The sequence below is a fragment of the Erithacus rubecula genome (assembly GCF_903797595.1).
Source record: "Erithacus rubecula genome assembly, chromosome: 15".
NCBI classification, from domain to species: Eukaryota; Metazoa; Chordata; class Aves; order Passeriformes; family Muscicapidae; genus Erithacus; species Erithacus rubecula.
This window is the reverse complement of record NC_136667.1, coordinates 16757864-16782307: the sequence shown is the minus strand read 5'-3', so window position 1 is coordinate 16782307 and position 24444 is coordinate 16757864. Positions and strand designations below refer to the sequence as shown.

At 43.9% G+C, this 24444-nt stretch overlaps 1 protein-coding gene across 2 annotated transcripts; it reads left to right on the top strand.

Moving 5' to 3' along the window:
- The first annotated feature begins 551 nt into the window (after window positions 1-551).
- Window positions 552-24280, top strand: ATP7A (ATPase copper transporting alpha). Of its 2 annotated transcripts, none has more exons than XM_079318756.1 (23): window positions 552-702; window positions 6359-6502; window positions 8896-9388; window positions 10151-10870; window positions 11590-11796; window positions 12692-12855; window positions 13429-13590; window positions 14141-14217; window positions 14381-14606; window positions 14975-15208; window positions 15484-15575; window positions 16019-16146; window positions 16279-16433; window positions 16734-16868; window positions 17586-17780; window positions 19210-19392; window positions 19688-19901; window positions 20479-20625; window positions 21095-21237; window positions 21522-21725; window positions 22257-22374; window positions 22855-22957; window positions 23293-24280. In XM_079318756.1, the coding sequence occupies exons 2-23, from the start codon at window positions 6395-6397 to the stop codon at window positions 23558-23560; spliced, it is 4476 nt and encodes a 1491-aa protein (XP_079174882.1). In that variant the 5' UTR covers window positions 552-702; window positions 6359-6394; the 3' UTR covers window positions 23561-24280. The 2 variants fall into 2 exon arrangements, with proteins under 2 accessions (XP_079174882.1, XP_079174883.1); XM_079318757.1 differs by lacking the exon at window positions 552-702 and adding an exon at window positions 1297-1532.
- Window positions 24281-24444: the final 164 nt, after the last annotated feature.

Genomic DNA, 24444 nt, shown 5'->3' with positions numbered 1-24444 from the left:
CCCAAATAGTTTTACACAGTCCCAGTTGTTGCAGAGATCACTGGTGGATAAAGGACAAGCCCAGAACTTTGAGTTTTCCTTTAGCCAGATGTGTGTGTGAATCAACCTCACTGCAGACTGCACATCCTTTTTCATCTGAGTTGTAATGTCTAAGTTGAGATCCCATTTTTTTCCCCACAAATTCCTCTCCATGGCTTGAATCCTTCTGCCAGAGAGCTGCTTGTCCTGTGACCCCTGAGAGCTGTGAAGAAATTCAATTCGGTTTTGAGTTGGAGCAGGCAGTATCCCAGGATCAATGGGACTTTCCTAATGAATTCTTGGGGACTCCAGAAGGATTTGGGGTGGAAGGGACGCGGAGTTTTGGTGGTTCCATCTCTGCCTTTAACTTCTGTTTACGGTAGAAGCAACCAGAGAAATGAGGTGGGAAAAGAACGGTTATGGGCTCAGCTGTGCTTGGTGATCAGAGAATCCCGGGCTGGTTGGGGTTGGAAGGGGCGTTGCATTCCCCGTGGTTGCGGCGGCCGCGCGGGTTCCTGTCGCGACACGGCGACAGCGCCCCGCCTCTCCCGCCGCTGTCACGTGGCCGCGCGCGTCACGTGCCGGGTGGGCGGGGCCGGGCGGGCCGGTCACGTGGCGCGGCAGGGGAAGAGCCCGGCGGTCCCGGGCCGGGAGCGGCGATCGGAGATCGGAGCCGCGGTCCGGGTGAGTGCGTGCGGACCCCGCTCGGGGTTCCCTCCCCTCCGTCACTGCCCGCCCTCCTCAGGGTCCCGCCCTGGCTCTCCCCCTCCCGTTAGCGCCTCGGGGCTGTCCCCGGCACTGCGGACCCTCGGGGGGCTCCCGCCGCTCTCTGTGGGTGCGGGCCGGGGGCGCTGCCGCCGCCTCAGGTGCGTGCGGACCCGCCGTGGTGGCTCCGCTTTCCGCCGTGCTCCGGGGCTGCCCGCGGGCCGTTGTCACGGTGTGCGGGCGGCTGCGTGCCCTGGACGGGACGGGAGGATCCGGGCCCCAAAACACGCCCGGCTCGGCCACAAGGAGCCCGCACTGCCCTGTGTGAGGGTGCCCGGTCCCGGGGGTTTGGGATCCCCGGGGCTTCACCCCCAGAGCGCCTCGCTGCCATCTCCGTGTCTCGGAGCCAGAACGGCGTTTGCCGCTCCGCCCGCGGGGTTCAGCGGGGCCGGGACCCGGCGGGCTCCGCTTATCGGGGAGCATCCACGCTCCGGGGCTTGGCACGCTGTGGGTCTGCGCTCCCTTGGTAAAGTCCCTCTTGTGCTCCTTCAGTGGCCGGAGAAAGTCACTGAGTTCCTGTTCCAGCTCATCCCTCTGGAACACCTTAGTTAGTGTTTAGTCTCATGTCACCTCACGCCGCCTTCTGATGGCAGCACTCTGTGCACAGGCACCTTTTTCTGATCAAAAGCATAATGTGGATATTCTAGAAAAAGTCAAATAGTTGTTAATGCTCTGGGGTGAAATCTCGCGAATATGAGCAAGAGCAACACAACTGTTGCCTTCCTGTGTTCGTGTTCTGGAAATTGTGTGTAAGTGGTGTAAAGTTAAAATCTTAAATCTTGCAGTCAGCAAAGGTCGAGGTTCTGTACTTAAATGTTAGTTGAGTTGTGTGGATGGAAATAGGCAAAGGTTTGATAGTGTGGGACTTCGTGTGTGTGACACTGCCCTGTGTGAGTACAAACATGGTTTGATTGGAAATTAATAAGGAATTTTCTTAGTAAAGACTTGAAGCTTTTTTCCTTCCCAGGTGGCAAAGCAGGGAAGACAAAGCTAACATTATATGTAGTTTGCTGTCTGACTCTTCTTACTTTTACTGTATAATGCATTCCACGTTGTTCTGGTGAGTACTTTGAGACTAAGCTTAAGACTGAAGAGCCCCCATTGACCTTGGTGTGCTCACATAACAAGCGGTTATAAATTATATTTTACTCATAATAGTTCCTATGATTCTTCCAAGGAAACATTCATATTCTCCAAAAACCTGACTTCAGGAAGTTGTGGAAAGCCAAGAACGAGTGAAAGGATTTGCTAAGAATTTGTCTCAATACTGTAAAACTCATTAGAAGTGAAGAATGTTTTCAATGTGTGCTTTTTTTTATTTTCTTTTACCATGCAGTTGGTATAGAAATAAATTCCCTGGGAGCAATTTCCATCCTCCGCTGACCAAGCAAGGCTTGTTAAAGTCTTGAGCAACACCAATTCCACCTCTTTGAAGTGTCACGTAGCTGTGACATTTATTGCAGATGTACAGTTTCTCTCTCAATGATTAAGCCTCACCTGTCCATGGGCCTATCATACATACCTCCTATCAGGTCACACTTTCCAGTGGTTCTGTTTGCCCATGAACTCTATAAAACCTCCTTCTTCCCTGTTGGACCCATCTCTATGGCACTTTTTGAGCCCAAGGCTGAGATGATGCAGCTTTTTCTCTCTCCTGCCCTTTGCTCTTTTCCATAGGTCCCTGCAGACACTGAGGGACAGGCACCTTTTTTCCATTTAATGTAATAAGTAATTCAGCTTTCTGCTGCCATAAATAGACTGAACTAAGTAGTACTTGGCCATTTAGAAATTTAATAAAATCCAAAGGCTGTAATTAAACCTGCAAGATTCTGTTGCTGGCATTCGTGTGGTATTTGCCAAGCTGTGACCTCTTTTAATTTCAGCAGCTATAAATTCAAGGTAATTATGAACTGTGAGAACTGTACAGGTAACCAGAAGCATCTGTCTTTCCTGGTTGTGTCTTTACTAATCCAAAAACTAGCACAAAGGGTGTCTGTGGGGCACAGAGCTTTTGGGTGAGCTCAGATATTAGATGTACCAAAGGGCCTTTTTAGGGTTAAATGGGGCTCTTGAGTTTTTACTGGTGTTGTAACTTCCTCTTTGCATTGCTCATTATTTTAAATTTTCTTTTGTTGATAGTGTGGCTTTATGGATTCTTTAACTTTGACCTCATCAAGCCTTATTTCTTCAGATATTTTATTTACACTGACTGATGTTAGCACATCAAAAAACTATTCAGAGAGATGAATGGGTGTCTCAGTCACCTTGTGCTTGATCACTATTGAATTTTCCTTTCCATAGAGAGAAATTTCTGTTGGAAGTAGAAATAATCTCTTTCTATTGCTTCATTTGCTTCATAGAAGCACTAACTGAATTCCTTCAAGAATATGGAACTAAATGCAGAGCTGGTAACTTGTAAAGACAGCAGCTATTTCTTTTTGTTGTCAAATTCTGAAATTCCTTATAATTTTTGGTAAAGGTGTTTTATAGATGGAGCATTGGTTAAGAGTAAAAGCATTATTTTTTTTTCTCTAAAACCTGTGTAAATTTTAAATTATTTTAAATTATCAACATTTTTGTACCTTTTTTGTGGATCTAGCCCTAATTCATTGGTGCAACAGGTATTTTCAGTCTGCTTAGTCATGGACTTCAGGAGGAAATATGACAAATATTCAAGTTTTACCCAAATTCTTTCTACTTTGAAGCACTTGTAAGGAAAGCAGAGCATCAGTAATGAAATGAATATGACAAGGTAGAATACAGCCTTGGGTTAAATTTAAATTTAACTGGTTGTTCTGGGAATTTTTCCTGGGAATTTAGAGTCACTGTGCATAACCCTGTGTTTCCTTCTGAGAACAAGATCTCTTTGGAGCTTCAGGAGCACTGGAAATCCAGACAGTTTGTTTTTTGGAAATTTCAGCTGTACAGAAGATAGAAATTGCAAAATAGCTCATTAACAATTCAGTGTTAATAATACCATGTGACTGATTGAAGAGATAAGTATTGCTCATTAGATTTGGACATGTCTCTTTTTTGTTTTTTAAAGGCCAACCTGTTTTTAAAATCAGTGTAAAAATTAACTAGCAACAAAGCAAATAAAAATCCACATCCCTACCAACAGGGAGCTGTGAGTGATGCTCATGTCAGAGAGATCCTTGTCATTATTAATTGAAGGCCAGAGAACAAAAAGCAGAGACAGTTTGGTCCAGCAGATAAAATCTAGTGATGGAAGTTCTGGTTTCAATCCTAGTACTTTAGGGCCTTGAGGGGTAAAAAAGGAAAAATAAATTTTAATTTTTTTTCCCCACATGCCTTTGGGGTTTTTCTTTGAATTACAACCTCTTCCAGGAAAAGGCTTTCTCTGCTGTGTTTATAAATTAACAGCAGAAGGGCAAGGAAGCAGACTGAGAAAATTGAGGAAGCACTTTGTCCATACAAACTGTAATAATAATAGATGTGAAAATAAGTGGAATGTTATTTTTGCATATTTAAACAGCTGTGTTGCTGGGCATTTGGTAGCAGTGCTGCAGTTTACTGTAATCAGTAATTCAGTACTGTGAGTGTGGCTGTTTGCTTGACAGAACCTTTAACACTGTATCCTGGTTTTGTAAAAATGGATATAGTTGTATTTGCAGCTTGAATCTCTTAAATCAAAGCACAGGCAAGGCAATCAGGAGCTCAGCAGGTTTTCCCTGGCTCACAGCTCTCCTCCAAGGCAGCATCTTACCAACCTTTGGTTGTTTTAGCATCTCACAGCCAAAGTGTCCCCTTAACTTTATTTTTGTTTTCAAAGCACAGTAGCAGGGCAGTTCAGGTTGGTCATGTACCTGAAATGCTTTTAAATTCACATTTCTCCAGACCTTACTGATTGATTCTGTGTGTGATTTTAGTCCCACCTGGCTGTGCTCACAAAGCTCCCTGTCAGTCAAGTGCTCTGTGCAGCTTTATTTGTATTTCAGCCTTTGGGAATGTTGGTGTGTCCTGACTGGAGTTACAACGCTGCCCTTGTTTGCTGGGTGTGGACTGAGCATTCCTTAGGGAAGAGCTGGGGGAAGCACAGGGAATCACATTTCAATGGGATGACAGCAAAGCAGGAGTTTGCTTAGGTAACTTAGTGATTTTTAAAGTATTTTACACCTCTGAGTGTGCAGACCAGCCTGAGAACGGAGCTGTTGTATGAAATTTGTTTAAAATATATTTTCCTGTTGGTTGATAATTCTTGTGACAGTTCTACATTTCTGTAGTGTGTGGATATTTACATGCAAATATTGAGTGTTTCCAATAACTCAGCTGTTGTAAAAGCAGAGAAGTGAGATCTGTAATAACTCCTCAGGTAGGGTTGTCTTATTTCATCTTAGCAGGGATGAGATGTAGTTCATCTATTGAAAAAGTCAATATTCCCAGTTTTATACTTCTTTTACTGATGGTTAATTGAGTTCAACATTTAGTTTTTGTGCATCAGGGAGATAAACCTGTTTCTATGATGAAACTTCCTTGTGTTCTTACATGGTTTGTGGCACATCTCAAAGTAAAAGCAGAACCCTTCAGGCCTTCTGTAGCAGGGAACAGTCTGGAAATGTCACCATGGAGCAGGAAAAATTTATTTTACTAAACATCAATGTAATTGAGTTTTCCAAGATAAGTCCTCAGGGTAAGAAAACAAGTTAAGCTTGTGCTTCACTTCAGTTCCTCAATTACTCATCAGATTTTACTGCTGCTTCTATTGCTCCCAACATCAACTGTGATAATTTCCCTGGTCACTAACCTCTCTGTCAATGAAACCTTGCATTGCTTTTTTTAAAAACATTAACTAAAAATTTGGGGATTTGCTTCTTTTACCCTCTTTCCCCCTCAGTCATTTAACATTTTATGCACTGAGCAAAAGAAGGTTTTTTCATTAGCTGTTATTTCTACAAATTTCATTTAGGTTCAGTAGTTTGGGGTTTTTTCTAGATTTGTTTTTATGAGCAAAAATAGTAATTAAACTCTTCAGAGGAGCAGAAATGAAACCTTTCTGAATGAGGTGGGGCAAAAAAGCTTGATTTGCATCCTGGGCTAATTTCAATATCACTTTGTTTTTGCAAACAGAGGGCAATGCATGAGAGAAATGTGGAAAAACAGAGTTATCAGCTGTGGCTGATGTGCCATCCTCTTGTTGCAGCATTCCAAGAGCTGCTGTCCCTTTCCCTCTCCTGCTTTCCCCTATAATTTAATATCTCACCCTGTGAATCACAGCTTGCTGCATGTAATTAAATGATCTCCAGTGTAACCCAAATCAAATAATAAATGTCTGAACACTTTCCCTTTTTGAGAAGTCATGGGAATAAATGCATCAAGTTTTCCATCCTCTTGATAATCTGCTCAGGTTTTGACATCTACCAGAATTGCAAGTGGTGAAGTTCCTCTGTTAAATCCTGGAATCCCAGAATGGTTTGAATTGGAAGGGACCTGGAAGCTGCTCCCATTCCAACCCCTGCCACAGGGTCCTTTCACTACATCCCTGTTTTCATTTCAACCTCTGTGAAATTCTTTAGGAACTAATGTTTTAGGAACTAATGTCCTGATTTGTTTTTAGCCACCAGCAATGAGAAGACCTGAGTAGAAATCCACAATGGAGGCAGAATCTGTGGCCATTGGTGTGGAGGGGATGACCTGCAGCTCCTGTGTCCAGAGCATTGAGCAGCACCTTGGGAAGATGAATGGGATCCATAACATCAAAGTAAGGGGCTCTAGCACTGCTTCTGCAAAGGTTTGGATGGAAAACCATGAGAAACTGTGCTCTGAGAGAGGAGGAAAATGTAGGAAGAGTTTATCTGATTCTTGGCAGGCTGATGTTGGAGGTCCATTGGTGTTTTTCTGGTAAATAAGATAAAAACAAGTGCTTGCTTCACTGCAGTGGGAGTTAAGTTATTGTTGCTCTTAATTAATTTTCTGCTTTACAATTAATTCATGATAGTGAAGTAATGGGGGGAAAAAGGCAAGAACAGAGTTTGTCCTAATTCAGGATTTCTTTGCCTTTAGTTTCAACATTTTTCTTAGCTCAGAGAGCAGCATTGTTGGTCTTTTTTTTGTCATGGGCAAAGTATTGGACTGTAGAATATTCCAGGGTGAGCTGATCATCCTTACAGAACACATAATTTTACAGAGTTTTAATAGTAGTTTTAACAATAGAAGCAATTTAAAAGTTTGGAGACTCCTATGAATTTTGTGACCCAGCCTGTGGTAGAAAGAACAGTTTTAGCAATATTTATTCAGTATTATCTGTATTCTGAAAGACTAATGTTACATTCTGTGGTTGTTGATTTTCCTCCAAAGAAAGTAATATCTTCCTGGTTTTATCAATGGTTGACTCCTGTTTCAGTGGAAATATCTTAGGTGAACACTTCCCACAACTGGGCACAATTTTAATTTAGGGTGTGTATGATCAGTCTGGAGCTGGTTTTGCAAGACCCATTGTGGTGCGCTTTCCCTGCACAACTCACAGCAGTTCCCTGTGGCCTGAAATAGGTGTTTGTGTACAGAAATTTTGGTGAAAAGCAGCACAATTTACAAGACAGATAATTTTTCAGCTATAAAGGAGCTTTAATGTGAGTCTGTGCTGTGACAGCAGAGCCCTGGAGCTCTGAGCAGCCCCTGTGCATGGCCAGGTAAATCACTGGGTGTCTGCAAGCATGAACCCAGGTAAAGGCTAAAAGCAGCCTGTGGAATAAACCCCAAAACAATCTGATTTCAGAATCTTCTCTTTCTCCTTATTCTAACAAAATGTCATTTTGTCAGCCTGTGTTTTCTCAGGTGATTTCTATGACTTTGGATAAAACAGAGAGATTTATTCAATGTGCATCCTCAGTGTCTTTTACATAAGGAAGGAACTAGGTTTTAAAAAGAACAGCATTAAGACTTTTTTATTTAGGTTTTTAGGTAAATCCCTTATCCCAAAGCTGAATGCTATTTCAATACATTGCAAAACCTTAGTCTGAGTAAAGCAAGACTCTTAAGAAACTTTAAGAAGTCATATTTAGTAATTATCCTTTCTATAGCATCAGAGGTTCAGACTAGGCAGATTCAGAAAATTCTCTGGGAATAGTAAAACAGGGTTTTGTGTAGTGATCATGAATTAGGTCAGCAAGGGACATGAATGTGAGATGACTAATACAGACAAACAGCTGCTTTTAGGTTATTCTGCAAAGAAACCAATAAATGCCCATGTTGCTAATTCTGCTAAGGCCCTTAATTGGGACAGAAATGAGGAAAGGTGGTTCTTAAAATGATTAAACTGATGCAAATTAATCATGTCTGTGGTCTTTAGGTTGTACCTTTGCCCAGAGGAAAGATAGAATTGAATTGATAATGTGTTGGGCCTCTGGCAGGCATTGCTTTTTTCCTTTTGGAAACTGCAGTTATTGTGTTTGGTGTTTCATTTGTTGGGAGCAAATTAAATTGAGGCTGTGTGTACCATCAGATGGGAAAGGTTATTGCCAAATGAGGATGTCTCTGAATCACCCAAATGTACAGAGAGAAAAAACAACTTAGTTAATGCTTGTCACCTATCAGGTGTCTAAAGTGAGTTTTGGTGAAGTTTGAAGCAGGTTTTTGTTCACAGCAAGTTACCAGCCAGTGCCTCCATTGCCTGGAAATGCCAGGCTCCTTTCACTGCTGCTTAAAGCTGTGGGTTTTTTCAGAGAGTGTTTTCTTCCATCCTCATAGCCTGAGGACACTTACTCCTAACTGCATTACAATTACTGCTAACCCATTCGAATTTCTTCTGTGGGCTGTTTTGCTCCAGGGGTTGAATTGGGTTAGTCATCCCAATTCGAGTGAATTTGGCTCTGGAAGTTTCAGTAAGTGCCTTGGTGCTGTCTGGATGTTGCAAGGACAGACTCCTGCAGGATCCTGGAGCTGGGAGTGGGCTGGGATCTGTTCTCTCAGCCCTGTTATTGTACAGGAGAGCAGGAGCTCCTCAGTGGTGGCTTTGCTCTCTGAGGTGAATAGTGAAGGTTGTGCTGGACAAGTGTTGCTAATCTTTGCAAGTCAAAACAGTTTCTAGCCCGTGCAGAGCCAGTTCCCAGCTCTTTGTGTTTCAGTTTGCTCAATTGCTTTGTTTATCCCCTCCAGGTCTCTCTGGAGGACAAGAATGCCATCATCATCTACGACTCCAAGCTGCAAACCCCAGTGACTCTGCGGGAAGCCATCTGTGACATGGGATTTGATGCTACCCTGCCTGATTCAATCCCACAACCTGTTCTACCTGATACAATTTTCCTCACCCTCCCTGCCCAGTCAGCCCTAACGCCCAGGCAGGTTTGTGCTGCACTGCTGAGGAACAAAGGCATCGTGGATGTGAAAGTGTCCTCTGATCAAAGAACTGCAGTGGTGAAATTCATCCCTTCCATCACCAATGGCAAGCACATTACCCAGATGGTGCCAGGAGTGGATCTGAACATCTCTGTGCCAGAGGTAACACCTGGAGCTTGGGAGGATTCCAGCTGGTCCCAGGTGAGCGACAGCGCTGTGCTGCGCCTGAAGGTGGATGGCATGACCTGTCACTCCTGCACCAGCACCATCGAGGGGAAGCTTGGCAAACTGCAGGGAATTCAGAGAATCAGAGGTAAAACCTTAGTGTGTTTCTGTGTAAATTGAAGCTGGCAAATTGCAAAGAATTCAAGATATTAGAGCTACAACCTTAGTGAGTTTCTATGCCATGCTGTTTGTCCTCTGAGTGCTGTTTGTCCTCTGATGGCATTGCAGGCTTTGGATGAGATAGCTGGGTGTGACAGTGACTCTGTGGGACTGGGTATTTAATTATGTTTTTAATGTGGACTAGAAATCAAGAAAGGAGCTCATATTGTGGGAAGGATGTGGCTGTTACATGTGTGATGGTGTTCAGCGGTTGTTTTGCATTTGGTACAGAGCCTGGAGTAGTTATGTTCTATAATTTTATTACCAGTTATAGGAATTTCTAATAACAGGTGTCTTTTTAAAATTTTAATTAATAACAGTTCATCTTTTCTGTCCAATTAAAAATCTAAAAGGCAGGACCAGCTTACTGATATAGTTAGTTTTGGGATAAGTGTATTGTCATAGACCCCAAAACAAGGATAAATTCAGTAAGAAGCTGTGATGCCATTTCTGAAAATCCTGGAGAAAGAGCAAAAATTTGAAGAGGAGTTGAAAGTTGTTGTAGTACTAGACAAAAACTGGTTGAAGAACTAAGTTGTTTGATCTTTACCAAACCAATGAAATTTTCTTTCTATTGCAGTTAACATTTCTGAGCTTTTAAAATGTTGCTGGAAAGCTTTGACAAGATCCTGTGATGTGCTTATTATGCTTAAGGCAGTGACACACACTTATTTTATTGATTAATTTCCAGTGTCCCTGGACAATAAAGAAGCTGCTGTTGTCTACCAGCCTTCTCTAATCACAGCAGAAGAAATAAAACAGCAAATTGAAGGAGCAGGTTTCACAGCAACCTTCAAAAAGCAGCCTAGACCCCTGAAGCTCAGTGGGATTGACCTGGAGAGGCTGAGGAATGCTCAGCCCAGAAGCTCTGAGGCAGCACAGAGGGAAGACTCCAGCACAAAGACAGTTGTGTTCAGAGTTGAGGGGATGCACTGCAGTTCCTGTGTCCTCAACATCCAGAGCACCATATCAGCACTGCCAGCAGTGACCAGCACTGTGGTTTCTTTAGAGAACAAATCTGCTGCTATAAACTACAACCCAAGCTTGATTAGCATAGAACAGCTGAGGAAAGCTGTGGAGAATGTGTCTCCAGAGAGGTTCAGAGTCAGCCTTTTTGAGGAGCATGACAACCTGGCACTTGTCCCCACATTGTCTCCACTGAAATCTCTCCCTGCTTCCAAAGATCCCATCCAGCCCCTGACTCAAGTTGTTGTGATCAATATTGAGGGCATGACTTGCAGCTCCTGTGTGCAGTCCATCGAGGGAGTGCTGTCCCAAAAGGCAGGTGTGAAATCTGTTCATGTCTCTCTCCCAAATGGAAATGGGACTATAGAATATGACCCACTCCAAACAAGCCCAGAAGACTTGAGGCTCTCAATAGAGGATATGGGATTTGATGCATCTTTTCCAGGTAATGATATGTGAAGCTTAAATTTACAAGGACTGTGTGGTTATGCTTAGGATTTGATACAACCCAAGATGAAATTTAGCAGCTTTGTGCTTGCCAAGAGAAGCTTTATATCTTCCCTGCTGAGGTCATTAAGAATAATGTGCACATCCTTTAATACATCAGATTGATTCAAATCATTGAGATGTCTGACAATATAAATATGTCAGATAAATGCTATTTTATGTCAATAGTGGTTGAGTGCTCACATTTAATCCTTTTCACCCTGTTCCTGCACAAACAGCATCCCTGAATTGCTGTGAAGAGCCTGTAGTTCCAGAGCCTTTCTCCAAGGTCAAAGACCTTGGTTTTGCTTATGAAACATGCACTTGCTTCCAAGTTCAGCTTTGTGCTCCAGGTAAAGTCAATAAAACTGTGTGTAAAATTAGGGTTGCAGCACAGAGGTTTTGCTTACAGCTGCAGGAGATGTACAATAGGATGTACAGCAGAACAGATACAATGAGGAAAGGCAAAAGGAAAAATAGTAACAAGCCACTAAGTTAATGAGTGGCCCACCTTTGTCTTGTTTTCTTTTGCTGACTCTGAACTGGCAGAGGGGTGGATGGATCAGACTGACAAGGTGTGTACAGTCACATTTCCATTTCCAGTCTCAGTGAACAGCAGTGTGTCACAGCAGCTCACCCCTCCCTGCACTGTATCACAAACTGCAATCTCCTTTCCAGCAAAGGCAGAGCTCCCTGTGGCCCAAGCTCAGCCCTGCCCTGAAGCACAGCTGGACTCTCACAAGCCTGAGCCACCCTCCAAAGTGCCAGCAGCCCACCTTGGCAGGCAGGAGAGCAAGAGCATCTCCAAGTGCTACGTGCAGGTGACAGGGATGACGTGTGCCTCGTGCGTGGCCAACATCGAGAGGAATCTCAGGAGGGAGGATGGTGAGATGTCACTGTGGTCTGTTACATTGCCAAGCACTTGTTTGGAGAATCCATCTGCTTTTGCAGTGTTTTTCAGGGGTGATTGTCAGGACAGGTGTTCCTCCTCACCTCTGGCCCATAGGGTGGGAGCAGGGACATCCTTGCTGCTTTATGGGTGTGCTGCCCAGACATTGCTGTTGCAAAAGCAGCAGCTGAGTGCTCCAAAATCAAATAGGAGATCCTTTTGAAGGTAAAACTGCCCTTTCCTGCTGGAGGGAGGTTCCCAGGTGTGTAGCTGGAAGGCAGAAGTGTACTTTAGGGAGCTGTGAGAATGGACAGTGTGACTGGATTAAAGGGACACAGGTTAATTTTAGCTCTGCGAGTCAGGGCAGTGGTTAGGGTGATTATATTTGCAGGAACAAATGTCTGCAAGGCTGTGATGTAACAGAGTCATTAATGCAGACTGTGTTTAATTATTGTAATGAAGATGGATGGGTTTCAAGTCAGCCTGGATTTTAATTTTTTTCATCCTAGAAAATGGGTGAATCCAAATCCTCTCAGTGCCTGGTAGGATTGCACTGTTAGATCTGCCCTTTCTCATACAGGTTCTCCTTAAAAAAGGATTCCAGAAATGGTGACTGCAGATCAGAGAAAAACACAGCACTGTGTTTTAGAACTTCTTTTAAGGAAAAACAGATAATATTTCATATAGCAGGGACAGAATGTTTGTAATTAGACTGTTAAAGATATGCTGCTCATCTGCCACACCTGCACTGAGGTGCTGGTGTAGCTTCCAAACACGAGGATGTTTTTCTTTATATATAACACAGAAGCTTTACCAATTTCAATACATTCTGTTAAAATAAATGCAGGATGTTTCCTAAGCCTGATCTGCCACTCATATTTTGTCTCCTAGGAATCCACTCAATCCTTGTTGCCCTGATGGCAGGGAAGGCAGAAGTGAGGTACAACCCTGCTGTCATTCACCCTGCAGCTATTGCAGAGCTCATTCGGGAGCTGGGCTTTGGAGCCACCGTGATGGAGAACTGTGGGGAAGGAGATGGCATTCTGGAACTTGTTGTAAGCTGATCAGTAAACCCAGCCACCCTCAGCTTTTATTACTTTTATCTGTTGGATGTGCCTGTGATAGTGTTCACTTCTAGAGTTTAATCTTGTCGTAGAGTTAATTTATAAAAAATGGAGGTATGTATCACAGATTTTATCTTGCCCTGCTAACTCTGCTGGCTCAATACTACTGTACTGAAAATGCAGAGAAATATTCCTGGTTTTTTTTTTTCTTTTTTTTTTCTTTTTGAAGCTGAATGTATCTCAGTGTCCCCCAGCTCTGAGACTGAACATCCATCAGAGCTTTAGCAGGGCTTAATAACCTTCTCCCCATGCTGTGTTTCCTTCAGAAGGGTTGGAGGGGTCCCTGAGCACCATGACTTTGTGGGTGACATCCCTGCCCATGGCAGGGCTTGGAGATGGATGGTTTCTAAGGTCCCTTCCAGCCCAAACTAATTTTTTGTTCTACAGTGCTCACACCCCAGAACAAAAAATAATGCAGCATAGTGACAAGGACTTTCTCCTTGTTAAGATGCATTTACCAGGTAACCTGTGCCTTGCTAACAGGAAGGAACCTTTATTCTGCAGGTGAGAGGGATGACCTGTGCCTCCTGTGTGCACAAGATAGAATCCACCCTCATGAAGACCAATGGTGTTCTGTACTGCTCTGTAGCTCTTGCAACCAACAAAGCCCACATCAAATATGACCCTGAGGCCATTGGTCCTCGAGATGTCATACAGGTCATTAAGGTGAGTTTCATGTAGGCACCAAGTTTCCTAAAATGTCCAATGTCCTACACACCCTAGAAATAGAAGGAAAGGCTGTTAAAGCCAAAAAATTAGTTTTTCTCTTTGCATCTTCTTTCTTCTTACTGCAGGTTTCTGCAGCTAATTTGTGTGTTCTGGCTTAAAAATGCTCTGTTACAACTTTGCTAAGTTTTTAAAAATAAATAATGTTTTAAAAATAAATAATGACCTGAAATCCAGGTCATGATAGACTTGGAGATACCACCTATAGGTTTTTAGAAAAATAAAGAACATTTATTTAAAAATAAAATAATGTTGCAGGTGAGAGGTGAAATGAGTTTCTCAGCCTTCTGCTTCAGTTTCTCAATTTCTGTGCTTTAAGAACAATCATTTTGTTCTTAAAAGCTAAGCAATAACATTTTATATCAGAAGTGTTAATAAAGTTAATCCAAGGTAACACTGGCACCATCAGTAATTTGGCAATAACTGAGCACAAAGTACATTTTAGCACCGACTCTTCTCTATATTATTGTGCTTTTGTTTTTTTCCTTAGGATTTAGGTTTTACTACTTCCTTAGTCAAAAAGGATAGATCTGCCAGTCATCTGGATCATAAACAGGAAATCAGGCAGTAAGTATTCCATAAACATCTTTGATACCTCTTTGTTACTCATCCATCAATTTATGCTTTCTTTCTGTGACTGTGGAGACTTACAGCTTAAAATATTCTCTAGCACTTGATAACAATACAAGTTTTTTTCCCTTTTTTTTTTTTTTCTCTTTTTAAATCTGAGGTGGAAAAGGTCTTTTGTGGTGAGCCTGGTTTTCTGTATCCCTGTGATGGGGCTGATGATTTACATGATGGTGATGGACAGCCAGCTCTCGGATGCTCATGCACATCACAACATGAGCACTGAGGAGATGGAGGCCCTCCACTCCTCCATGGTCCTGGAGTACCAGCTCCTGCCAGGATTGTCTGTCATGAATTTCCTGTCATTTTTATTTTGTGTCCCTGTGCAGGTGAGTGGGGTTATGACAGCAACTGCTTTGTTGGGCTTAAATGTCGAAATTGGTGATGAAGAAATTAAGTTTGAGAAGTGAATGCAATTATGCTGATACAAAATGCTTTTGAGATCTTTATGTGCTTCTGCTGTTGCCAAAATAATGAGTGCTGGGGATTCTCAGGGGCAGGGCAGGCTGTGGGGAGCTGCTGTGCACCTGAGGCAGCTCCTGAATCCCACTGGGAGGGCACTGGGAACACCTGAGAGCACTGTGGGAAGATCACAGCCCTGGCTAGAGCTGGGATTTTGTTCAGGGAAAGAGACAAAGAGCACAAATCAACAGGAAAAGCTGCTGCTGTGTGTCAGAGGTGTGAAATGCCATTGCAGGTGTTCGGGGGGTGGCACTTCTACATCCAGGCCTCCCGAGCACTGAGGCACAGGACAGCCAACATGGACGTGCTGGTGGTGCTGGCAACATCCATTGCCTTCCTCTACTCCTCCATCATCCTGCTGGTGGCCATGGCTGAGAGGGCCAAAGTGAACCCTGTCACCTTCTTCGACACCCCCCCGATGCTGTTCGTGTTCATCTCGCTGGGCCGCTGGCTGGAGCACGTGGCAAAGGTGAGGGGAGCACAAACCAAGGCACTGAGAATCCCTCCAGGCTCTTGGGAGCCTTGGAAAAACCATTCCTTGCAAAAGCTCTGCTGGGTTCTTTTAACCTTCTGTGTTGTAAAATAATCTTTAATAACTGAACTAATAAAGTTTGACTTAGACCGTTTGTAGAAAGTGTTTTCTTAGGAGGGTAAATTGCAACACACACTGTTGTCATTTACCCAGCTTTTTTTTTTTTTTTTTTTAATAGTATAGTCAGAAAAATGTGAAAATTATTATTCTAGGGTAAAACCTCAGAAGCACTGGCAAGACTAATTTCATTACAAGCTACTGAAGCTACTATTGTTACCTTGGGCCCTGATAACGTTCTTTTAAGGTATCTTGCTTTATCATTTGCTTTTTCTGTTCCTTTTGTGTTGTTAGTGTGCCTAATTCACAGACAAATTTTACTTTTCTATAGAGTTATGAAGCAAATAACTTCAGATTTGCTGGCAGATAAAAATATTAAAATGCAGAATTAACAATGCTCTGCTTTGGTTTATTAGTTTATTGCTTTTTTGTTTTGGTTTTTTTTTTCTGTGATAACACACATTAGTGGATTTTTGTAACTGGAATGCAAATTAAATTATGGAAATAATTAACTGGAAAGTAATAAAATTTGAATGAAAAAATAGGCCATTTCAAGAGCACTATGACTTTCCTGTGATGATTTTTGTATGCACTAATGCCAGCCAGTGGAGTTGTGCTTTGTGTAGTGTCAGCTCCTTTGCTTGTGTCACTCCAGTTCCAGTCTCTCATAAAAAATTTGCACCATTCCAGTGAGGAACAAGTGGATGTGGAGCTGGTTCAGCGAGGGGACATTGTCAAAGTGGTCCCAGGAGGCAAATTCCCAGTGGATGGCAGAGTTATTGAAGGACACTCCATGGTGGATGAGTCTCTCATCACAGGTCAGCAAGAGTAAAAATCATTTCCTTTAAACAAATCTGCAGAGGGGAAGATGGAGCTTGTGTTCTCCCCCTTGTTAGGAGTGGCAGCTGTCCCAAAGGTGCTTTTTCAGCAGTGCTGTCTGTTTTTCTCAGGGGAGGCCATGCCTGTGACCAAAAAGCCTGGCAGTACAGTTATTGCAGGCTCCATCAACCAGAACGGGTCCCTTCTCATCTCAGCCACCCACGTGGGAGCTGATACCACTCTGTCCCAGATTGTTAAACTCGTGGAGGAGGCCCAGACCTCTAAGGTAGAGTATAATCCAATTTAACACTTGAGATTTGCTGTCTCATGCAGGCACCAGCACACCAAATCACTGCAGGGGTGGCTGAGACTGCTTGGATTTGAATTGCAGCTGCATAATGAAGTGTCTTGCTGAATAAAGACTTTGATCCTGTCTACTGAGCCAAGTCTCATCCTCTTATTAAGTAAATCTGTAATAATGAAGTGTGGCAAGCCAAGAGTGCTGCAAGCAGCAGCTGTGATTCTTCTCTTCTGTGCCTTCAGACACAAACATATGATGGTGCTGAGTGATGTTTCTCCTTTACAGGCTCCTATCCAGCAATTTGCAGACAAACTTAGTGGCTACTTCGTTCCTTTTATTGTGGCTGTCTCTGTGGTTACCCTTTTTGCCTGGATTATAATTGGGTTTGTGGATTTTGAAATAGTGGAGAAATACTTTCTGGTAAGTAAATCTCCTTAAACACCTTCTGAAATATTTAATAAACAGCTTTAAAATTACATTAGAATGCAGTGGTTCCCTTTTTGGATTACCCTTACCGGCACTTGCTGACTATTACTGCTCCTGTTATTACATTTTTTACATTAAGTATTTTTTTAATATTGTATCACTCTTGCATTTATACTTAAAGAGAATCCACAGTAATTAATCAACTCTTGTAAGTTAGGATTTTAAAAAAGCATTAATTAAAAGAAGCAAATATTAAATGTCAAGAATTTTCCACCATCCATCCCTCCTCTGTGGGAAAAAGAAGTCCCTCCTGTCACAAGCTTCAATTATGCATGTAGCTCTGTCTAAATTCATCTTGGCATCAGTGGAATTCATCCTCATTACAAATTCCAGAGGAGGGTCAGGATCCCAACAGGGTTTTGTGTTTCAAAACTATTTCTGATTAGAATTTCTTCATATCTGCTTTTTTTTTTTCTCCCTACTGTAGATCTCTTGATAGAGCATCTTTTATTACAGTGCATCATTAAAGAGTTGTAGCATGTGGTGTCTTGTTCAGGCAGATAAAACAGCTGAGGGGAGATTTGCGCTTTACTTTAGCGTTAACACTCAGGGCTACATTAACAGCTGTTTCCATCCTCCAAGACAACACACAACCAAATGTGTTGTTGCTGTTGGATTTTTTTCCCCTGACCCAGTCCCCTCCCTGCCCAGGGCTACACCAAGAGCATCTCGGCAGCAGAGGCGATCATCCGCTTCGCCTTCCAGGCCTCCATCACGGTGCTGTGCATCGCCTGTCCCTGCTCGCTGGGGCTGGCCACGCCCACCGCCGTCATGGTGGGCACGGGCGTGGGCGCGCAGCACGGCATCCTCATCAAGGGAGGGGAGCCCCTGGAGATGGCGCACAAGGTCAGCACCGCGCGATGGGGCTGCGTGGCGGCTGGGGGCTGTCCAGATCGGGGCTGCTGTGTCACCTGGCTGGCCAGAGTGCACTGGGATGAATGTGGTGGTACTGGATCATATGCACCAGCCAAACTATATTTAGCTCTTTTTCTCCATTTTTTGCCACCTAGTTGTTTTTATACATATTTTGCATGCTTAGCAATTTTTCTGTTCATTTCTTCGTTTAAACCAATGTTTATAACAAGTGGACAAAATAAGCCATTTTTAAGTGGTTTTCTGCAACTTGTTAAAAAACCCTTCCAGGCCACTGAAACATAAATTGTACTAAATTGGGGAAAAAAAGCTAAAAAACCAGAATACTGAAATTGAAAAACCCAAGATAAAAGTAAACAGCAAAATTCTAGACAGCAACCCATCATCATACCTAAAAAGCTTATGCAAGGTGTGTAAACAGCATAAAAGCACCAATAAAAAAATGTACAATCACATAAACACTAGTCTTAAAATGTATCATTAAAGCTAAAAAGTAAGCAATAAATCAGCTTCTACATAAGCATATTAATTTACTGTCCAGAAGTCCTGTTTCTCCCACAGATGAAGTTTAATAAGTCCAAGTGCTGAGTCCTGCATTGTGGGCACAATAACCCCCTGCAGTGTTACAGGCTGGGGATGGTGTGGCTGGACAGGGCCCAGGCAGAAAGGGACCTGGGGGTGCTGACTGACAGCTGAACATGAGCCAGTGTGTGCCCTGGTGGCCAAAGCCAATGGCCATGGCCTGGATCAGGAATGGTGTGGCCAGCAGGAGCAGGGAGCTCATTCTTCCCCTGTACTCAGCACTGGTGGGGCCACACCTGGAGTGCTGTGTCCAGTTCTGTCCCCTCAGTTTAGGAAGGACATTGAGATGCTTGAGCACATCCAGAGGAGGCAACGAGGCTGGTGAAGGGCCTGGAACACAAACCCTGTGAGGAACAGCTGAGGGAGCTGGGGGTGTTCAGCCTGGAGAAAAGGAGACTCAGAGTGACCTTATCCCTCTCACAACACCCTGAAAGGTGGCTGTGCTCAGGAGAGGTTGGTCTCTTTCTCCAGGCAGCACTGACAGAACCAGAGGACACAGTCTCAAGCTGCATCAGGGGAAAATTAGGTTGGATATTAGAAAAAAGCTTTTCATGGAAAGAGTGATAAAGTACTGGAATGGTCTGCCCAGGGAGGTGGTGGAGTCACCATCCCTGGATGTGGCACTTGGTGCCATGGATTAGTTGAGGTGTTAGGGCATGGGTTAGATGATCTTGGTCTCTTCCAACCCAGTGATTCTGTGAATTCTGTGTTAGGTGATCACTCCATGTTCAGGAGTTTGGTTAAAGTGGGAGCTTCTCCAAGGAATCTGCACCTCCATGCTCAGTTCATTGTGTATGTTAAACCTTCTGCTTTCCTGCAGGTGAAGGTGGTTGTGTTTGACAAAACAGGCACCATCACCCACGGCACTCCAGAGGTGATGCAGGTGAAGTTCCTGGTGGAGGGGAACCTCCTCCCTCGTCACAAACTGCTGGCAATCCTGGGGACAGCAGAGAGCAGCAGCGAGCACCCCCTGGGAGCAGCCATCACAAAGTACTGCAGAAAGGTGAGGGCTCCCAGCACAGCCTGCTCTCCCCTGGGGAAGATCTTCTCTTGCAGGACTTCATCAATACCACCAGACTGTTCATGCAGGTTGAGTAGTTGCTGTGTTTAGTTGGGAAAGCTGGAAATTGTGGAGTTGCATAAATCACACTGTGCTAGAGGCACCATTCAGACCTAGATTTTGGTGATTATTTCCCTTCTCCTCTTTGTTCAGCTACACTTTTATTTTGTGAGCTTTATAATTGCATCATGCTTTTATATATTTTAAAATTTCATCAGTTTCCATCCTCTTTTTTTAGGAGCTGAACTCGGAAACCCTTGGGACATGTACAGATTTTCAGGTAGTTCCAGGTTGTGGCATTAGTTGCAAAGTCACCAATATTGAAGCATTACTCTACAGGAAAAACAGAATGGTTGAAGAAAACAATGCTAAAAATGTAACACTTGTGAACATTGAGGAGAATGCAGATGTATCAGTGCAGCCTGCTTTGATCATTGATGCTGAACTGCCAAGTAAGTTGAGTCTGGGTTAAAGAATAAATGGACAATTTTTGCTTCTGTGTCTTTAGTGTCCTTAGGAATGAGGTCACTTAGTTCTGCCTTGGAGAACTGGGCTGACATCAAGGCACACATTAAATAGTTACTTATTAGTTTATTTCATGCTCACACATCACTCAGAATGTTTAAGTTAAATACAATTTCAAGTTGCATGTTGAATATGGGACTGGAAAATCCATCAGAAGTTGTCTCTCAGCTCTCTCTGGCTTTACTTTGCTTCATCCCAAGTTTCCATTTGCTAGCCAGAATTATGTGTACTTGAATAACTGATAAGAACAACTCACTGTTGAAGTCTTTCGACTGCATTGGGCTGTTCATAGAAATCAGAAGCTCTGAGAAGGTGACTTGTCCTTTACTGTCCTTTGACCTGTGGATTTTGGCCCTCTGACATGGGGGGATTCCCCAGGACTGAAGAAGTGTTGGTGTCTCTTGTGAAGGCCACATGAAGAGATGGTAGAGCAGAAAGTATTGAGAAATTCTTTATTTCTGTTTGGATTCCACATGATGGTAGCACTGTGTTTTCTTCCTTCAGCTACTGTGACCTCTCAGAAATATTCAGTTCTGATTGGGAACAGGGAATGGATGACCAGGAATGGCCTCCTGGTGAGGAATGAGGTGGACAAAGCCATGATGGAGCACGAGCGGAGAGGCCGCACGGCCGTTTTGGCAGCTGTGGATGGTGAGTTCAGGGCTGCAGAGCTCAGTGTGATTGCCACTAAATACCACATCAAACATCACACACACAGAGATTCATAACTAGTGATGTCATAACAGCTACACCTGAAGCAGGGTAATGGGATGAAAAGAGATAATGAATCAGTTTTACAGCACTTTGTTACAGAAAAGGCTCTTCCTGCCTTTCTTAGCTGACAGGGGAGTTGGTCATAGTAATAGTACAAAGCAGAAACTTTAAAGAAAGCAAAAGGGGAAAAATGGAATAAAAAATACTTTCTTTTTCATTATGGTTGTGCAGTCCATGCTTTGTACTGCTTGAAACCTTGCTGCACCACTGCCTGTTCTCATCCTACTTCTTACTGTCAGGATGAACTGGTTCTGGAGCTGGTCTTCCTTGGGGGGGGAAAGTTACTTTTTTTTTTAATCTAGATTAATGAAGGTCATTATTCCAAACACTTTCTTTCTGTTTTCAGGAGTGCTCTGTGGCTTGATAGCTATTGCAGATACTGTAAAGCCAGAGGCTGAGCTGGCAGTGTACACTTTGAAGAGCATGGGCTTAGAAGTTGTCCTCATGACTGGTGACAACAGCAAAACAGCTCGGTCCATCGCCTCCCAGGTGGGCTGGTGCAGCAGGGAGGGTGCTGTGGCATGTTCATATTGCTGGTGGCTGCTCTGCTGTGAAAGATGGTAGCTCAAAAAAATTTGGAATAAAGAGTGCAAGAAGTTTTTGAATGGGAGTAAGTAACATCAGCTGTGAATTCAGAGCTGTTTTTGTATCATCAGCTGGGTTTTCTCTTTAGTTCATGAGGGATAAATGGGTTTTACTCTTCTTAGCCACGTCATTCCAGCAGGAGCTTTGACAGCTGCTGGAAAAGCTGTGTCCTCTGTCTCTCTGTTCAGGTTGGCATCACCAAAGTGTTTGCAGAGGTTCTCCCCTCTCACAAAGTGGCCAAAGTGAAGCAGCTGCAGGACGAAGGCAAGCGGGTGGCCATGGTTGGAGATGGCATCAATGACTCCCCAGCCCTGGCCATGGCCAACGTGGGAATTGCCATTGGCACAGGCACAGATGTGGCCATTGAGGCAGCTGATGTGGTTCTCATCAGGGTAAGAAATCAGGGTTAAAGGGAGATGGTAGGAGGGGTCAGAATGCCCAGGATGTTTTGGGTGATGCACAGGTGCAAAATCTCCATCAGCTGGAGAATTGGAGTAGAGATTTTCTTCACTGTGTTTAGTGCAGTGCTTATCCCATGAAGGAAACTTACACATTTTCTGGATACTGCACATCTTGGGATAATTAAAGTTTGTGAGTGGCAAAGGAAGACAAAGTGTCCTGTTCTTCAGCAAACATAAATTACATTTGGGTAACACAGCACCTCCAGAGTTACAGGCACTTCTTCCTACACATCAGCCACTCCCTGGCAGACTGTGGTCAGTGTTTGGAGCTGCCTGGGAGGTGCTGTGGATGTTTTTTGGATTATGATAGATTGGCACTGAGCAGAGCAGCCTCCAGAGGGCTGACTGTGACTAGCCTGCTGCATCCAGTGCATTGTAGTGAGCTGTGAAACAGGACTATGAAGACATCACCTGTGTGCTTTCTGTCTCTCTGACTGCTCCAATAAACTTTTTAACTTGCAGGATGACCTGATGGATGTAGTTGCAAGCATAGATTTATCCAGGAAAACCGTCAAGAGGATCCGGATCAACTTTGTCTTTGCTCTAATTTATAATCTCATTGGAGTTCCCATAGCTGCAGGTGTGTGAGTGCTGCCTGCACTAATTGGATTGGGTCAGTGAGTAGAGGGTTGCAGTGATTTACTGTTGTGGGGGAGTTTCCATTGTCTTTATTTCTGGCTGTCAGGAAGGGCAGAGTTCTCTGCCTGGGGATGTTGCAGTGGAATATCTGTGATCTGTCCTCCTCCCACACTATGGCTATTGTGGATGTGCTTAGCACATCAAAATAGCTTCAAGATAAAAGGTTTATTGAAAGAGCCTGATCCTGTGAACAAGCAGTTTTATTGCAGGGTGAGCAGGACATGCCACCTCTGAGTTTCAGACTGAGTTCTGGTTGAGATAAACCATAAATCCTTATGTATTAAATGTCAATCATTTAAACTAAAAATCCCATTTACTAACAAAAAAACTAAAACTAGGCAGTCTGTGTGAAATTGTGTCTGTTAATATATGAATAGTGCAGTGTTCCTGTTCTGAACTTACTGCTGGTGTCATTTTCTAGGTGTCTTCCTGCCCATTGGTTTGGTTCTGCAGCCCTGGATGGGATCTGCAGCCATGGCTGCCTCCTCAGTCTCCGTTGTGCTTTCTTCTTTGCTCTTAAAGATGTGAGTAGGAATAGACTTGTGATTTGTAACTTGGATTTGAAGCTCAGGTCTTTTACTTTGAGTGACAGAAAATAAATGTGGAACTGTGAGAGATCTTGAAGGATTTTGAAGGACAATTCTGTGTTAAGCAGAGAGTAGTGTTTCAAAATATAATTTCTAGTATGAAGAGATGTACAAATCAGAAGTGTTCAGAGTGGGAAATTCCTTATTGGCCTTTGTGTGTTTGTGCGAAATCTCATTGGACAAATTATAAATGCCTCTGACTTGTGCATAATCAGTTCCTTTCCATATTTCAGTGTGCTTCAGAGTTATATTCTGTTTTTTTCCTGCCTTAGGTACCAGAAGCCAAGCTCGGAGAAGCTGGAGCTGCGAGCCCGTGGCCAGCTGAGGCACAGGAGCCCCTCAGAGATCAGCGTGCACGTGGGGCTGGGCGAGGGCGGCGCCGGCTCCCCCAAGCTGAGCCTGCTGGATCGGCTGCTGGCCTACAGCCGCGCCTCCGTCAGCTCGCTGCTGTCCGAGCGCCGCTCCCTGGGCAGCGCCGAGCCCGACAGGCACTCCCTGCTGCTGGGGGCTCTGGGGGCAGAGCACGACACAGCCCTGTGAGCAGCTCGCTGCTCCCTCTGCCCCCAGCCACTGCACAAACACCCCCAAGTAAAAAACACACAGCCGGAACAGCTGGGAGGTCTGTGCGTGTCTGATCCTTGGGCGGGGCTCCTGGATGTGTTTCTCTTCAGTGTAGAGGTAGTTTTTGCAGTGACTTTCCAGGATCTTCTGTGGTTTTTAATCTAGACTTACCAAAAATTTCTGTGTGGGGCTGTTGATGCTCACGAACAGGGCTGTGTTCCCATTCCATGGAGCTTGCAGTATGGCATTTATTTTGGCAAATTGTCAAAATACAATTAAGGAAACTAAGGAAGCAGAAACCGATTTCCCTGATTTACCAGGCTATTTTATGCATAGCGGAGTCCAGTACTGTGTTAAAAAATTGTGAATTTACATCTGCAAAATCCTGAAGGTTCTGTTTGCAGAGAGATGTGCCTTACTTCAGAACTCTCTCACTCCCACAGCCTGCCTTCTGCCAGAAATGGATCCTCTCCAATGCCTTTTCTTGTCAACATCTGGTTCCAGCTTTTCACACTCCAGGCTTCAGATCATCTCTGTGGGATCTGGATTCCTGCATGGCAGAAAACAGGGAGGTTTGGGGCTGTACCCAAATGTGCTCTGCACATCCTGCCCAGGACTCTCCTGCCCTGAGACTGTGTCTGAAGGTTTTCTGGGTTGGGAGGTTTGCTCATTCCCAGCCTCTCCTAAGCCAAAAACTGCTGCAAAAACACCTGAATGCACTATCAGTGTGAGGTGGTTTTAGCCAAAGTGTTCAGCTTTAGGAATGAGCAGTGCTCACCATCAGGATCTACTGGCACCACTTCAGTGCAGGGGAGTTTGTCACAGACTTTAAAATCTTTACAGTTCTTTGCTTGTGCAGTGTC